Genomic DNA, 18,061 nt, shown 5'->3' with positions numbered 1-18,061 from the left:
ACATTTCACCAGCTCATACAATCAGTAGCTTTGGGTGTACAGGTGCTTGAGAATCAAAGGCAAATAACATGGACAGGTTTCACTTAGATTCCCATAGAGATGCATGTAAAGTGGCAGGTACAAGGAAATGGTGCCTGAATCTTCACGGACTGCCTGAATTTGCATATTCAGAGCATTCATGTTCTAGCTTTCACCTGTGCAGACTAACACAAAGGTCGTGCCAGGTTCTGGTGGAGGGGGAAAAAAAAAAACCATACTGTTATGCATAGGGCAGAGGGTCTGTATATATTGAAGGATAAAATGATCAACAATCTATATTATTTTAATATTCGTGACATGGCAGTTTGAGAGGAGCATTGATTTTATTAATTGTAATAATACTAGGCTGTTTCAAAGAAAAGAAAAGGAAAGAAACTTAAAATGCAAAAAAAAAAGACTCAAGTCAAACACAACATGTCTCATCAGGTTCCTTTATACTTGGGTTGGCAATGTGGGTTCAGATATGTAACCAGCTGTATGACTGAAATCTTGTTGAAAAGCTTTGTTTATTTCTGTATGAGAGTAGTAACTGTTATGTAACCTGTCTGGCTGGTTGTGCTGTGTATAATAAACAAATACTGACACGGTTTGTTGCACAAGTCAGTGACCATTCAAGAAAAGAGAAAATATCATCTTTGCTGATAAAAATTAAAGTTCTATTCTTATATGCTTTCTATTCTATTCTATTCTATTCTATTCTATTCTATTCTATTCTATTTTTTTTTTTTTAAATATGTATCCACATAGTTCATACTGCAGTCATTATGATGACAAATGATAGGATACTGGATACAGTCTTTGCAGTCAGTAGATGTCTGAGTTCTGTCATGCATATTTGATTCCTTTGTTTGCTAACAGGGAGAGGCTGTACTGTTTCTTGAACGTTTTGTCTGAACGCCTTTCCTGATGCATCATGCAAGAACCCAGTTCCACAGCAGAAAGATACCTGTACCTATAGGAGAAAGTTCAGAGACTTCAGCAAAATTCAGCAAAAGCTTTTTTTTAGTCTATCTGTGAAGAAGTAACGCAGGACCGAAATATGGCTTCAGCATTGTCTCTTCAGATCCAGTGTCCAGTTTGCTTGTGTGATTTCACAGATCCAGTGAGTTTACCTTGTAAGCACTCTTACTGTCGACAGTGTATCACCAGCGTCTTGCAAAACAGCGTCAGTCAAAGCAAGTGTCCGGAGTGTAGGCTACCCTTCAGTCAAAAGGACATTAAAACTAATCGACCTCTGAGAAACATGGTAGACGTCACCAGGGAACACCTTCAGAATCTATCATCTCAGGAAGACATGTTGTGTCCTGAACACGAGGACAAACTCAAACTGTTCTGTGAGACGGACTGTGAGCTTGTTTGCCTCATTTGCAAGGAGGAAGATGAGCATCGTGGGCATACTTTCAAACCTGCCAAAGAAGTTGCAGAGACTTCCAAGGTTAGTCTATCCTTATATGTAAAATGAAAGTGATATTGCATATGACAAAATGTTTTTTTTTTTAAACCTTATGTACAAAATTTTTATATACCTCCTAACGTGGACAATATAAAACTACATCGTTGAGTTTTGAGTGATTCAAACATTTCACAATGCAGAAAATGACATGTTTCTGGTGCAGGAGGAGCTAAAAGGAGCTTTGAGCTTCCTGGCTGACGAGAACAGGCAATTGAGCGAGATGATCCCAAAACAGGATGCTGAGATGGTGAAAACCAAAGTAGGTTAGATACCTGTGTGGCTCCATAGACATTCAAAATCTTTCTTTCCCATTTACAGGTAAAATGGCAAAGGGAAAGAGAGTCCACAATTCAATCTCTCTCTCTTTCTCTCTCTCTCTCTCTCTCTCTCCTCATACATGGAAACACAAAGTGAACAGTTTGTTAGCTACACCGCCCTATAACTAAATGGGCACATGATCCTCAATGTTGTTAAACAATGGTGCAAAGACATATTTCACGATCCAATGAATCCTTTTACCTGTAGCATTATGCTGAATTGGGAGTCAGGATTTAAATGAAGGTCTCAACCCCTTTCTGCCAGGTTCCAATGATACAGGCTTGCAATGGGTGTGCACTGGTGTACAGAATGTTTTTCGTACCGCGTGTTATGTACCCTTATTTGAACCACTCACTGTCTGAACACTGCAGACTGTTTGAACATAGACGCTGATCAGCTGTGTCCATTTGCCACAGTTCACTTCCATCAGAGTAATGTTCCATGTCAAAAACAACGCATATTGTCTTGGAATGGTTCCAGGAACGTGATACAATGATCTCTTCACATGAGCGCTTTTACAGTTTTCAGATCTCAATCCAGGAGAGGATCTTTGTGAAAAATTGAAATTGGGCTGTACTTGCGGCAAAGGCATTGGGTGGTAGACATAATAACAGGATGACTGAATGTATTTTACAGTCTGTTCAACAGAACAAATATATATAATAATCAATTGCAACATAAAAAAAAAGAAATATTAAACTTTAACTTACCTTTGGGATTCTACAGCACAAATATAAGAACCTACTGGCATTGATGTCGGCTGAGTTTGAGGGGCTGCATCAGTTCCTGAGAGAGAAGGAGAAAGAGGTAAAGAAACATCTTGAGGAGGAGGAGAGTAAAGCCGTTATGTCCATGCAGAGAAGAATGAGTACGATCAAGGAGCTTCTGAAGGAAGGAAAAGAACAGGAGGACGAATTACAGTCTGCCCTACAAATATCTCACGCTGACCGCTTTCTCCAGGTTAAGTTTCGAGATCCAACATTTTACATGCGAAGCACTACCAGGCATCAAAAAATACATTTGTTTACATTTCTTTGTTTGCATGCACAGTGGTGGAGTGAAACTGGTTTTGCGGTAGTTGAACAAATAAAATTGAAGGAAAATGAAAAAAGCAGCAAAGCGACCCCTTCATCAGCTGTGTGAGTAATGGATGCCTCATGAACATGTCGAAATTACATGTTGCTCCTTCGTAATTTGACTAGACAACCTTCTTTCATAGGTACGCATCAAGGTTGGGATCTATTAAAATCACCCCCGACTTCCTCACTTTTGGTCCTTTTGAGACTCACCTGTCATTCTTTATTTGGAGGGAGATGCTGAGATCCATAAAACCAGGTCAGTTATACTTTTCCCTTCAGCCCCTAGATGAATTGTTTTATCCCTCAGGCTAGAGTTCTTTCTGGCAAGTAAATATACCATGAGGCTCTGAAAGTTTCTACTTTTCTTGTGACAAAGCCGCAAGACAAAGTTTCATATAAAATAGAGATGTTCATCATTAATTAAACCGCCTTCACGCTTTATGTTTTTCTCTCTGTGCTGTATGAAAAGGCTGGTTGCTCCACTTGGCATTTTTAAAGCTGAGTGGTGCAAAGGCGTTTGACACCTGTGTACCATGACGAAAAAGAAAAAAAAAATGAATAGGCATTTTTGTCACCTTTAATCATGTTTTCATGTCTTCTCCCCAGTTGTGAAATGTGCTACTACGATGGACAGTAATCTCAAACTCTCCTTCAGCAAAGATGTAGAACAACAAGATGGTAGTGAGAATGTGTTTGCCAGATTCCCTAAAATACAAAACAGATACAGGGATGACCGTACAGAAAATCTGAGGTCGGGGCAGTGGTACTGGGAAGTGGATGTTGAGGTGGACCCAAACTGGAATCTCGGTCTTACTGTCAGGCATTATCAAAAACGGAGGAACATTCCAGTACTCTGAGGAGATTGGTCTTCTCTTTAAGGATGACTGCATTGTATTTTCTGGGGGCAAAGGTAATGAAATCCCAATACAAATGAAAACCAGACCTAAGAGAATAGGGGTTTACCTGGACTGTGAGAGACGTCAAGTTTCATTCTGTAATGCAGACAACATGACTCTCATTCACACAGCATGGTGTGGAGACATTTAGATACATCCAAATTTTGTATCTTCACTTACCAAGGTTCATCTCTGGTCTATTCTTTAAGACAACACACTGTAAATATAACAACTATGCCACTGTAAATCTATGTTTATTTGCAACTTGACAGCTTGTAACAACGAAGTAACCACCCTGTTTCAGTCATTGCTGAAAATTTATCATAAGTGGAATTTGAAAGAATATGGACTCAACAACTGCCCCCAAAGGGTACATTTTATATGATGCTACTGTTAATAAAGCTATTTTCTATGTCCTAGTTCATTCATGTTGCATTTTCCCCATTCATTGTGGTCCAAAATATAAGAGTAAATGAAATAAAGTAAAATAAAATCAGAATCAGTAAAAAATTATATATTAGGGCTGTCAAAAATAAAGCGTTAATAAAGCCCTAGCGCAATTTTTCTCAAAGCCACATTTTTTTTTTTTTTAACGTCGTTAACGCAAGTCCTACCATGACCCTTTGAATCACCCATTGTTCAATTGTGAAAGCTAGATTAGCTGGCTAGCTGACTAGGTCATCTGACACATCAGTACCTTGTGAGAGGTTGTTTTCCATCTCTGGGCATATTGTACAGTAATCGAGCTACATTACTGTCTGAAAATTTAACTATACTTGTGCGTCTAACCAACTGGTGCGGGGAAAAGGAACAGGAAAAGTATATCTGCAATATCTATGAGTAGTATTTAAAGTTTTGGAATCAGTCAAAATGCTCAAACTCCAGAATGGTCAACTTGCTGTTGGGCGGAGTTAATGAATGTGATTGGCAAGTTTGATTTTGAATTGTCCTATGTTAAGCGGCTGTCGTAAACTCCTGCTGGTTGGGTGGGTTTTCTGTGAATTGTTGGAAAATAATGAATGCATCTGAATGAAGCATATTTTGTCCACTCATGTTTATAGACATACTGCACTCGAATAATCTTTCATTAGTGTAATATCTGAGCAGACAAAAAGTGTGCGATTAATCGCGATTAACCACACAAACTGGAACTCTCAGTTTACCTTTACCTGTGCTTCTATATAGCATATATATATATATGTGTGTGTGTGTGTGTGTGTGTGTGTGTGTGTGTGTGTGTGTGTGTGTGTGTATATATACACATATATACCTATACACACACACACACACACACACACACATTATATAAGAACATTATATATCATATATCACATTGTATAAGAGTAAAGGTAAAGGTAAACTGAGAGTACTTTGACTTTCTTTGTCCATACCAAAATACAGAATACATGAGAATGGCAGATTACGTACCAAGTTTGGGAAAGAGCAGTGCTTTCAGAGGTTCTACATCTCAGCCCTCCACATTCCAGATTATCACCAATCATAAAAATCTCTATCTTTCTCTCTCTCTCTCTCTCTCTCTCTCTCTCACTCTCTCTCTCTTAGTCTGACAATCAGCTGGATGAGTTCAACCAGGAGAAAAAATAATTCCTTAGCCAGCCAGTGAGTAAACAATGACCTCTGGAGGTTTAAAATTGAGCCAGATATTAAGCTGGGAAAAAAAAAAAAGCAATTTTCACAAACCACAGGTACACAACTACTCACAAACGGTTTTACTTACTTCTTCAAAATGTCTCACTATTCTTGTCTACTGAGGTGATTAGTAGCATGTGCAGAGGTGAGGTCAGCTGAAACAGTGTTTGGAATGAACCTGTCTGACAGGCTATGGTTTATTCATTTACAGTAAATGTTTCCTTTTGTTGAGAGCACATGTTTGTGTTGTAGGTACATAACAGCAATAATAAGGGTATGGTATGTGTAGCAAAGAGTTAACAGGTGTGAAATCCTTTCTAATAAGCATATATGTCCTATCTCCTCAAACAGAGAAATAAGGTTATTAATTGCTTTAAGAAGGTAGTTACTAAGCCAACATAACATGCTATTTTAAATCATAAATAAAAACTACCCAAACAAGCAAACAAACCATGCATAAACGTTTCATCACAAGGTCATCCAGCATGTCACGTGATAGGTGATGTCTTCTGGTCCAATCACATTGTTGAGCCAGTATTAGGTGTGGTTTCTTTATAGCAGAGCTGTACTTTAAAATTTGCCTCAATGCGAACACAAACGGATTTCAGTAGTAATAAGGGACAGACATTAGGAGTTTTCAACTAATTACTATTGCTGGTGTAGCTAAATAAGGTCAAAAAGAAGTTTAAATTGTAAACTTCCTCATGGCTTCAGATTTGTCTCAGCAGATCCAATGTTCAGTATGTTTGAATGATTTGACAGATCCCGTGAGTCTACCCTGCGAACACTCTTTCTGCAGGAAATGTATCAACCGCCTCATGAAGTTAAACAGTGAGGACAGCAAGTGTCCAGAGTGTAGAAGCTCCTTCTCACGGAAAGATGTTCGAGCAAACCGACTCCTGAGAAACATGGTTGAAGCCGCTCAGTCACACTTGGAGCAACATGAAGCACTGAAAAAGAGGACAAGCATGATTGCCATGGCACCTGTCCCTCAGAACGACAATTCATCTGATGTGATGTGTCCCAAACACAAAGAAACATTTAAACTGTTCTGTGAGACTGACCAAAAGCTTGTGTGTTTCATCTGTAGAGAAGAAGTCAAACACCAAGGACACGAGTTCAAAACCATGAACTATGCCGCCAAAACTGACAAGGTAAAATCATTTCTTTTCTCATAAATTCCGCTAATTCAAGGATCTCATATAGATTACACTGTACTAATACCAGATATTTATGGATTTAAAACATTTTAAGCGACGGCTAATTATATGTTTTATATTTATATATATATATATATATTTTTTTTTTGGTTATGCGCTATGCTATATATTTAGTCACAGATATTTTAAGTAAAGAGCAATCGAACTTACATGCTTATTAAAGAAATGAAAGGATGGGTCACACACACACATGCATGCATGTGCACATGTATATTTTTAACTATATGGATTAGTCACCACATTATTTTCATAAAATAAATAAATAAATAAAAAAATCTGCCTATTAGAAAGGACAGACATTATCCTCTCATATTATTATCTGTTTCTTTGTGCTAGAGATGTATGAACCCCCAAGTGATCCCCAGATCACTGTTCTGGTGTGAAGAGAAAGACAACATGAGCTTTTAATAAGGAAACACTGCAATGTTCTGCTCTGTGGCAAAGCTCTCTCGCATGTGGACGAGCTAGAAATGTAACATGTAGCATATCAGCAATTTACAGACATCAAGAGTAGATTTGTATTGTTTTTTTTTTTCCCCACCCACTCTAAATGTTACGATAAATGGTGATATTTTTGACAAAATCTGTAGGCAAGGACAAGTGAAACTCTGGCGCTGTTATTTAACGAGGACCGAGAACTGACAGATCTCCTTCAGAGACAGGCTGAGGAGATTGATAAAACGAAGGTAAGATAAAACCGTCCTCTTTCAGTTAAGCGCCTGTAACAGCGCAGTTGCACACCAAATACAATAATGTGCACCCAACAACTAAAAAAAAAAAAAAAAAAAGAATCATCCCAGCACAAACTGACAGGACAATATAAATGATGGTTTTGTATGGACTTGATGAAACACAAATTAGTTGTACACACACAACTAGATCGTTACATGTGTTGATCAATATGAAAACATTATTTTATTTGAATCAAACTGTTATTTCTGGCTCTTTTCCCCTCCTGGGAACACTACGTTGCAGCGTCCAGCTTTATTCGAACAATAATAATCATAATTCACCTACAGGAGAGGTCCAAAACCATCTCGGCTCAGATCTCTGCTCAGTTTGAGGAGATGCATCAGTTCCTGAGAGAGAAGGAAGAGGAGGTGAAGAAACAGCTGGAAGAGGAAGAGAAGGAGTTACTGGAAGAGATGGAGGAAAATGTATCTGAAATAAAAGAGTTGCTCTCCGACGGAAGGGAGGAGCAAGGCATTTTGCTTTCGGCTCTGGAAATAGAGCAGTGCAGCAAATTTCTAGAGGTTAAATTCCTTTGACTTTCTTTCCCAAATCTCCATGCTTTTTTTTTCATTGTGCTTTTTTTTCACCCTACCAGCCTGAATCTCTCTCTCTCTTTCTCTCTCTCTCCATCTATCAGTGGTGGGGTGAAAATGGACAGTCGCTCATTGAGGGGATCCAGAGTGACAGAATTACGTGAGAACTGTTCTTAAAGACTACGGGAATTCATAAGCATGTGCATATATGGAGACATATGAAAAAAAAATATATCTTTGATAATATCACGTTGTTTAATCATTTGTGCATGTACAGAATACGTTGCAGTGTTTATGTGATCAGCTGACATCCCCTTTGCTGTCACAGGCCAAAGGCGGAGAGTCTTGGTCTGAAATCTGACTCTCTGTTTCTGGGACCATACGAGACTCACCTGAAGTTCTTTGTGTGGAAGGAGATGCTAAGATCCATCAAACCAGGTGAATTGAGATATCTGTGCTAGTCTGTTAACAGGGAACCTACTTCAGCTCATGTTTTCTCTTTGCCACGTTTTACTTCTTGGCAGTCGAAATTCCCATTAATTTTTTTTTTCTTCCGAAGGACTCTGAAGAAATAACTGCCTCATTCTTAACGCAAGTCAAAATTTTAAGCGCATAACGTTTTGTCCGAAGGACGCTTAGTGAAGTCCGTTTAAAATGAATGGTGGATGTTTGGTCAGGGAGGGCAGGTCAATGCAGTGATTACAGCATCACTTTTCCACTCTTACATTCTATTCCTCTAGTTCCTCATCACGATATCATGGAGGACAAAAAAGACCCTTATCTAAGTATGTCTCCCAGCGGACGCAGCGTCCAGCGCACCACCAAAAAGGGCGCGTTCGGGACCAAGAAGCATCACCTGCCTTTTACGCAGATTGCAAAGTCTTACGTTGACGGACAGCACTACTTCGAGGTGGAAGTTGGAGAGACTTTTGTGTGGGTCATAGGCGCTGGAAACAAAGAACATGGGTTTCCAAATATATTTCTTACGTATTCTGTTGAGGAAGGTTACAGTGTGTTCGAGGTTGTTAATGGAGCAGAAACTGAGAGAGATCTTACAGATATCAAAGGCAGTCCCAGAAAGATAGGGGTGTACCTGGACTGTGAGAGAAAACAGGTCTTATTTTATAATGCAGACAACATGACCCTCATGCACACGACCAAATTTGGTTTTAACTCTCCTTATTCGCTATACCTCTCTCCCGGACCCTATCTGTCTGGGTGGCACAGTGATCCAATGACATTGTGCTGGTATTAATCAAAATATAATGTACACCCAGAGTTGGCTGTTGCATCTAATGTAATCACACCACTGTTAAACTGCATTACTGCTGAGGTTGTTACTGTTCTATATCGTCAGTCAAGGAAATTTTCACTGCTGTTGTTTCATTCAATGCATGACAAATGTCTTTTGTTTCCTTGAACTTATAATATACTTAGCATAATGCTATCAATATTGTTTAGGGGGTGTGTTGGTTATCTGTTTTGCTTTTTTATTTTTTTATTTTTTTTTTTTTTAAGACAAATGACACATTGGGTCTTTTGTATAAAAGTGATATGATATAAAAAAAAAAAAGCTGCAGATTTTGAAAGATACTTAAATAGCCAATGTATACATGTATAGATAGTAGAGGACAAACTTCATTTGGAGGCTAATCAGAAAACAAACAGAAAAACTAAGATTCAAACAGGTAAGAACTATGCACTATGCGCTACATCTGAGTGCAATGTGTAAACTTCATCCTTCTTCAAATATATGAAAACATATATATTCTATCATTTTTATAGCATGTAAACAATGGTTTTCTTTCCATTTCTGAGTACAGATTATTTGTAATAATTGCATAATTGCTCATTGGTATGACTTGAGACTGATTAGTATTTTATCAGTGTACAAAACTGATATTTGTAGGATCAGCATTTTATACATTTTTTATACTTGGTGTGTTTAGTGCATTTTGAGTATTATGGGTATACATTAACAGTCTTAAGAAAACAAAGCTCAAATTATTCCAATCAGTCAAAATATTCAAAAAGGTTGTCTTGCAAAAAAAAATTCTTATGATTTATGATACCATGCTAGCAACACTTAAGTGCATCAGTCAACCAAATGTGAATGTGTAAACAATTAGATAGCACACATGAAAAAAAAAAAAAAGTTTTCATGAGCAAAACTTGCTTTTAATGAGGATTACACAACTACAGATGTATACAAAGTATGGTGAACACTTTTTGAGTTTATTGACAATTTAGCTGTGTTTTCCTTTAAAAGTATAGAGGAATGACTATCGATTTACCATCAATATTAACATCAGTTACATGTTCTTTTCTTTAAATTTAGGGCACAAAAAGGGCCTTGTCATGAGTTCTTTTCATACATTGGCTCATTTTGTGAACTGTGAATTAAGCACCCAGTGTTCCCTTATACTTACTTCAGATCTGTTAGCAGCAGGCGGCTGATGATATGTTCATGGGATTAAGCCTTGTAAATATGACTCATTGGAAAATTACTCAGAATGATATGATTCTTCTGATATGATATGATCAGTATGATTCTTATGTTAGAGTTGCTGAGTTGTGTGCACATGTATGTATTTATGTGTGTGTGTGTGTGTGTGTGTATTTGTGTGTGTGTGTGTGTGTTATTACTCTTTGGATTTATTGTTTTCACATCAAATTTGACATTATATTTTAAGCCACCCGTTATGGAAATAAAGTGTCTGTTTTAAACAACAACAATTTGTTACAAATTTTATCGGATGTTTACCAAAGGTCATTTTCACCTAGGGTGGCTAAGCAGCAGTTCCAGTCATCTGAGGCCTGGCTATACCAGCATTCTATTCTGGCCTGTGTGCGTTAAAGCCATGTATTTGTAAGAAACAAGGCATCTTTACATCGTGCTGTCCACATAGGCTTACTGCTCACCTTTCACAGAAGTCACATAAAGTACAAGTCTCCACTCTGAGATGATCCTGAACACAAAGAAGTAACATACAAAATAGTAATCTCTCTCACTCTCTCTCTCTCTGTCACACACACACACACACACACACACAAGCACTGCCAACATAAAATAATGATTTTCCTATCTGGTCAGTGGCTCTTGCCAACTTTGCCAACATTTCTATCTGGTCAGTAGCTCTTCCCAACTTTGTTGAGTATTTCCAGGCAATCAATCATGTTCTAAAGAAACCGGTCCATCTGTATCAGTATTTTAGAAAGCATTGCTTCCATCTGCAAAGACAATACTGACAGCGATACACTAAACAACTGTCTGACAATGTAATCACTTCACATTCTCTGTCTGTTATTTAAATGGCATATTCACTTCAGTACAATAAAAAACAAAGCAGTTTGATATTCATACATTTTATATACTGAGCACTCAAATTTAAGCACAAACAAACAAACACACAGAAAGACAAATAGACAAACACGGTGCAAAATAAACTGACAGGCAAAGGTCCATAGAGACTTTGAGGGAGAGAACAGCAGGAAAATAATACAAACAGTCCCAAAGAGATCATTTAAAAAACAGTGCGAGAAACTTACAAAAAAAAAAAAAAAAAGAACAATCTAGCATGGTTATGATCTGAATGTAACTCACTTTGAATGGTACAAGTCTGTTTAGCTAGTACTGTAAAGGCAATGACACAGGTAAAAATTTGTTGAAAAGTGGACTCCACAAACATAAATCTTCTAAAATCTCCTAAAATATCCTTAAAATGAATATTCATCACTCCCATTTCGATATGTTTAGATTTCAGTTGTAGTGGGCCCATTTACAAGACAGAGGAAAAGAATTCACACACATAGAAAAGAGTGGGTGAAAAATGGCATGTTTTTTCCTCCTTCGCTTGGATTACAATCAGTTTTAAGATATGGCAGTTACGCCAACCATGAAGTACCTGACAAGCACCATGGAAAGTATGGTGGTGCTTTTGTAACTCACCATTTGCTAAGGGAAAGTCCGTGGTGACATGATATTATACACAAAAATTGAGATAGATTCACCAACGCTGTAAATATCATATAGAGATGCCCTTAAAAAAATGGTATTTCCGGTAAATTCTCTTTTAGTTGTAGTAGATTGCCTTCAATCGTTAAACTGACTGTTTAATATTAAAACAATTTTGTCAATTCTCCTGAAATAATTATCAAATGCGGATATGGAGAAGCTGTTTTTGTAATTCAGAACTCCGACCTTTAGAGGTCACTAGTTCTCCGTTTCACTTGTAACTTGATCTCATGAACGCCAGTCCAAAACTAGATTTTTCGTAATGTGCTCTTTATTTGCTACATGTAGTTTATTTCTCATATCTTGTTTATTATTTGTTAAAATAACTCTATTTTCCATACATTTTTTTAATGAGGTCCGTGGACCTCACAAAAATACACAAATTACACAAATCACACAAAACCCCTAAATTCAGTCCATCGACCAATTTCTGAAATTTGACTTGAAAACACACCACACATTTTTACTGCGCTCTTCTTTTTCTTACAGGTGTCTGTAACAGATGTCTTTCATAGTCAAGAGAGACTCAAATACAAAAAAGGGAGGTATTTCATGCGGCATTTCAGGTCCTTTCTAAACGACGCATCAGGAATTAACAGCTGAGGCATGCGAGTTCCCAGGAGTCGTTGTTTCCGTAACATTGTATCCGTCTGAAAGTGAAGTAAAAGCATGTTACTAAAAAAGCCGGTGTCATAAACAGTATACATAAGCTATGCGCTATATTTCATTTACATAATATCGGTACAGACATATGACATATGTACGTAAATAGAATCCTTCAGAACAATCACCTATTTGATTTACTACGTCAGCACGGAACAATGAGACTTAAACCAGTTTTGGGCTTTGCCATTTGATTTATCTAATAAGTGTCAGTGGAGATGTATACATAGTCATGAGCCATAAAGCCATGTCCAAACACAACCGGTAAATATTGTTATACATTTAGTTACGGTTGTTGTCAGTACCTCGTTAGGGCACCTGATTTGCTCCTCTGTTCAAATGACTACATATGAACATCTTTTTAACCACGGTTTGTAGTGTTTTTCCTCATTTGGGTCCTCAGTGTGGGAGCAGTGTCTAGACCTAAACACCACACTTTCCTCAGTGGGAATGGGACTAATTTTAAGATATATCACGAAAAAAAAAAAAAAAAAAAAGCTTTAGGAACCACAATAAGCTGGATGTGTGACTGTGTGAACCACACATTTTCAGTCCTATTAGGAAAAAAAACTCATTCACTCACGTCTGCGTCTTCGAAACCGTTGAAAGAAATCTGTTCCACTCGTTGATGATGGTCCTGAACCTGTACCCTTTTTTTTTTTTTTTTAAAGGCAGTCATTATTGTGCTGTCAAGACATCTAATTTAATGGTCAAAGTAATTATTTGTTTAAATGAATTTAATTCTCATTATTTCTTATAATGTTTTGCTCCTTTTTTTTTTTAACTAAAGAGATTACAATATATTTTTTGGTAACATGATATGAAATATTGTTTACCGTTGTTCTGGGTGAAGACCTTTTGGAACATCGGAAAAATATCAAAAGTTGTTCTCGGATCTGAAAGTAAAAAAAAAAAAAAAGTGCGCATATTATATCCAAAACATAAGTTAATGACAAATCACTGTGACATTTTTTTTGCGTAACTTTCAAAGTTTTCTTTTTTGATACTGCTTTCTCACTTTTCCCCTCACTTGAGCATTCAGGACGTATAGTTTGACGATACGTTAGTCCTTTTATTCCTCTCTGAAATTATTGTGCGATGAATGTGACAGGAAGTTTGTCTGCGTGACAAGTGTAGTATTGTGATAGTGAATTAAACAAATACCTTGCTGTCCAAAAGTGTCCCAAACAGGAAGATGAAAAAGCCCTTAAAAGAAATAAAACATTTTAGAATGTTGCGCGAACGTCTGCTAGACATTTCAAAAGGACAGTAGTACGCAGTTGCTTGTTGCTACTGCTGCCTCTATCTCTCTTCAGTTTCAGTTTTCATGGAAATGTACAATACCTAAATGTGATCAGTGTAAATTCAGCTATAGGACAATCTTGAAAACCGGATGTTACTTTGCACGAACACAGACTATTCTTCTTAAACAATTAAGACTGGTTCAGATTTGTTTTGTTTGTTTATACATAAAAGGCATAAATAAACTGTAGGTTACGATGTACAAGAAAAAACATGCTTTAAAACGAGTACCTGTAATGAATTTAAGACCGCAAAAACAACATGTACTCCGACGTCACGAGAGACCATGGTCCCGATGCCAAATCCCCAGGTAAGACCGAAAATGGGCGTCAAGAATGCCACACATCTGGCAGCAACCACCATGGCATTTTTTTCACCTGGTTGAGCATTAGCACCAACTCCTCTTCTCAGCATCTTGTACAAGACCACGATCATGATGATGAAGTTAATGGCCACGATGGTCAGGGCAGGTATGACAAACGCCAGCAGTGCCTTTGTTTTGTCCCAGTTGAGCCAACAAGCATCTCTCTCTCTGATGTATCCTCCTCCAGGAGCAGTCACTGCCACGGTAATGACCGCAATAAGGAGTGGGGCGCCGTATCCTACAAAGAAGCCAATCGACATCATGGTACATCTCGACATCTGGGAGAAGACCATGACGGTTCGGTAGAGGAGAAACAGAGCTGAGAGCAGCATCCAGAAAAAGAGGGCAAGGTAAAAAAAATGGATGAAGAATGTCGCCGCACTGCAAGGACCCACTGGAGTTTCTTTTCCCGCGCCTGCTATAGCCGCACCGATAATGAACCAAATGTCAGCAATCAGAAGGGAGACGGCAATGTTCACTAGTGATACATGGCGCATGTATGATGTGTCATTTTGGGTCAGTGGCTTCCAAACTATAACCTCTATGATAAGACACAAAACTAAACTGAGCATTGAAATCCCCACACCTATAAAAGTGATGTAAGATAAGGCTGGGATGCTAGGGAAGGGTGACATGAGAATGGAAAAGGAGGTGGTGTGATTACATTCACAGGTAACCTTTCCTGTCTCATTTGGATCTAGCTTCAGTTCACATCCTGTGGAATCCCATCCACCAATTCCATCTAAAAGTTCAAAATTCCAGAAGACACACTGAGGACTTCCAAGTGATTCATCCCTGATGTCAAAGGTAAAGGAGATGTTGTTGACACTGTTTTTCAACTTGACTAAAACCACATCTCCATTGACGGTCGATGTGATGACGGAGTCATTGATATTGGTGGTGTTTCTAGCAGGCAAGGCATTGTACATAGAAGAGAACACCATAATGGTGAAGTCATTGATGTTAATCTCTGGAATGTCCACTTCAGTGGTGTCGTTTACTCCCAGTACTGAATTAAATGTCATCACATTGAAGATCCTGCTCAGCTCAGAGCTTGTTGTTGTTACATTAAACGGGGTATTAGACAGAGTGTCTCCAATATCTTCCAGAGACTGAAGTAGTGAAGAGCTGGTGGTTTCAGTTTCATTGTCTGTATTCAGACCGTCCCAAGTTTCTTGTGCTTCATCAGATGTTATGACGTCCACGGTGGAGAGAAAATCCTTGGTAGGAAAGAAAAAAGAGTCATTGGCCATTTTGAACAAATTGTCATTAATAACAAAGCTGGACAATTAAATGTGGTTTACTGTACTTTTCTCTGAACCACACACTTTATTGACTACACAAACTAAATAATTATACTGGAAGTAGTATAGAAGCAAAGGAATCAACTGCTTAAAACCTTTCGAGTTTTGACTGGATGTAATGTGCTTCTGTTGTTGGCTAATAATAAGAAACTATGATTCTATTGTACGTCCTTCTTGACAGCCATATTGTTTTCTGTATACCATTTATACCATTAAAATATAATACCATTTTAATATCCAAATTTGACTTGCTAATCAGGAGGGTGAGCACACCCCATTCCCAAAAAGCAATGCAAGTTTGTGTTACAAGGTTTCTGCTATATATTTCTACTATATACAGTATTCATACCATAAACATCAAACAACATGGGTTCCTCTCAGCTGAGAAAAGTTTCTATGTCATCATCAAAAGCAGTTTGTTTACATCACATGAACCACTTTAAATTATTTATGATCAAACTATATATATATATATTTATATGTGTGTGTGTGTGTGTGTGTGTGTGTGTGTATTATTTTATTTTTATTTTTTTTATGTTACATACCTGCATGACATTTTGGCCAGCCTTAAAGTTCTGTTGTATTGAGGCATTTGCAACGTTATTAAGTATCTGGACAATTGTTACAATTGTATATGGAGATTCAGTTACGTTTACGCGATTATCCTCTGTGGCATTGCTAAGTTCTTTCACGAACTCTGGGATAGACTCGGCAAGCAAGTTCTGAAAACAAGACAAAATAAGAGTATGTTAGGATTTCAATTATTCATGGACACATACAGAATTTATTTTAATATTCACCGGCCCAATCCTCATTGCCCAGTGATTTTTTTCAGGGTCAATAGGTGACATAAATTAAGCTTTTGGTGTATATTTGGCATCCAAAACTCATACCCAGGTGGTTTCATCTAAACTCACGAATTAGATCATTTACAGTCATGCATTATAACAAAAACATTACATTAAAATAATCACCTGAGATTGAATTAACAGTTCTGCAAAAACACGTAGGACGCATCGGTTCTTTCCGGGTTGCCATTCACCAGACGGTGTGCATTCCGCTGTCATATTGCCCACATAGTCCCCACTACAGCTTATAGTCTTGATTTCGTTCACATTTCCGACACCATACACACTATCTGAACAATCAAAACCTGAGGGGAACAACAGAACAGTATTTGTAAAGTGATTCATTTGTACTTGCCTTAACTCGATGGGTTGCAACAGAACGTTTCTCATCATGTTTGAGCCTTTGACATTACCAAGATTAATCAAATGTAACCAAAAAATATTGTGCAGGTGTGGAGAGTACTGAAATACATTCATTATGATTAATCGTGTATATATGTATATATATATATATACACACATACACACACACACACACACACACACACACACATATATATATAGCTAGTGGGCTGGGTATGAAATTTCTGAGGGTGAATTTGGTAATAGTAATGTTTTTACACAGGAGACTCACCTCTCTCTACAAATGTTAATCGGAAACTCTTTGAACTGTAGGAAAATTCTTGAAATTCGGTAAAGGGTGTGAGTTGGCATGTGTAGGTAACATTTGGACAATTCTCTTGCAGGACACTGTGCGTGAATGAGATGGAATCACCACCTGTTTCAGGCAAAGAAAAAAGCATTTGTGAAACCAACTAAATTCTGAAAATTACATTTTGTTTTTCACAGAGCCTCAGTCGACTGTCCTCTCCAAATTGCAGCATTTTATGTTTCAGTTAATTTTTTTTTTATTGTTTGTTTGTTTCTTCACGAATGTCACCATAACTTGCAGCAACTAAAGAACATTTTAGCATTTACAACTTATTGTAAACTTATTTTATAATCACTGAATGTAATTATTGAAATGCCAATGTTTGACAGAGGAATACTGACCTGATGATACCACGGTTCCATCTTGAACCAACTCAATCTCATAACTGTTGTCAGCAGAGCAGCTCAGTTCGATATCCTCATCATTGCATTCGAAAATGCCACCAGTTTCAGTTTCTATGTCTGGGAGTAGTGGAATCTTAACCGACTGCCACTGAACATAGTCTAGTGTATTCCTTAACAATATGCATTCATATCGACCTACGTGAAACCAAACATCAACAACAAAAGTCATTTTCAATAAGGACAGGCAACCTCCCAAGTTGTTAAACACATCCTTAAATGCCAGTAATGTTTTTAAAAGGATATACTGTGAAGTCAGCATTTGAAACATAGAAATACAAAAAGAAACATGTATTTCTTTTCTGTTTCTCTCCCCCCCCCTCCCCTTTTTTCTTTTTAATTTCTTAATGTTGCATTTTATTGACAATTAGCATAACCATAACAGTAAGACAATTTAAATCCAATGTAACATCAGCTCATTCGAACTGCAAGTTTATGAATGGGAACGTCCGCCCACGTTTGTGACTAGTGTGACTACTTCACCTGCATCATTTGGCTCAACATTTTTCACAGTGAGACGGAGCCCATTGTT

The 18,061-nt window shown here is 37.7% G+C and overlaps 1 protein-coding gene and 1 pseudogene across 1 annotated transcript; both read left to right on the top strand.

Annotated features, from left to right (window-relative positions):
* The first annotated feature begins 1,078 nt into the window (after window positions 1-1,078).
* LOC115821713 (zinc-binding protein A33-like) lies at window positions 1,079-3,746 on the top strand. The gene is made up of 6 exons (XM_030785516.1): window positions 1,079-1,474; window positions 1,656-1,751; window positions 2,537-2,770; window positions 2,861-2,949; window positions 3,030-3,145; window positions 3,496-3,746. The coding sequence occupies exons 1-6, from the start codon at window positions 1,079-1,081 to the stop codon at window positions 3,744-3,746; spliced, it is 1,182 nt and encodes a 393-aa protein (XP_030641376.1).
* A 2,393-nt stretch (window positions 3,747-6,139) lies between these two features.
* On the top strand, window positions 6,140-9,175 carry LOC115821323 (nuclear factor 7, brain-like; annotated as a pseudogene).
* The last annotated feature ends 8,886 nt before the right edge of the window (window positions 9,176-18,061 follow it).

This window comes from Chanos chanos, chromosome 9, assembly GCF_902362185.1.
Source record: "Chanos chanos chromosome 9, fChaCha1.1, whole genome shotgun sequence".
NCBI lineage: Eukaryota > Metazoa > Chordata > Actinopteri > Gonorynchiformes > Chanidae > Chanos > Chanos chanos.
This window is presented reverse-complemented; position numbering and strand designations above follow the sequence as displayed.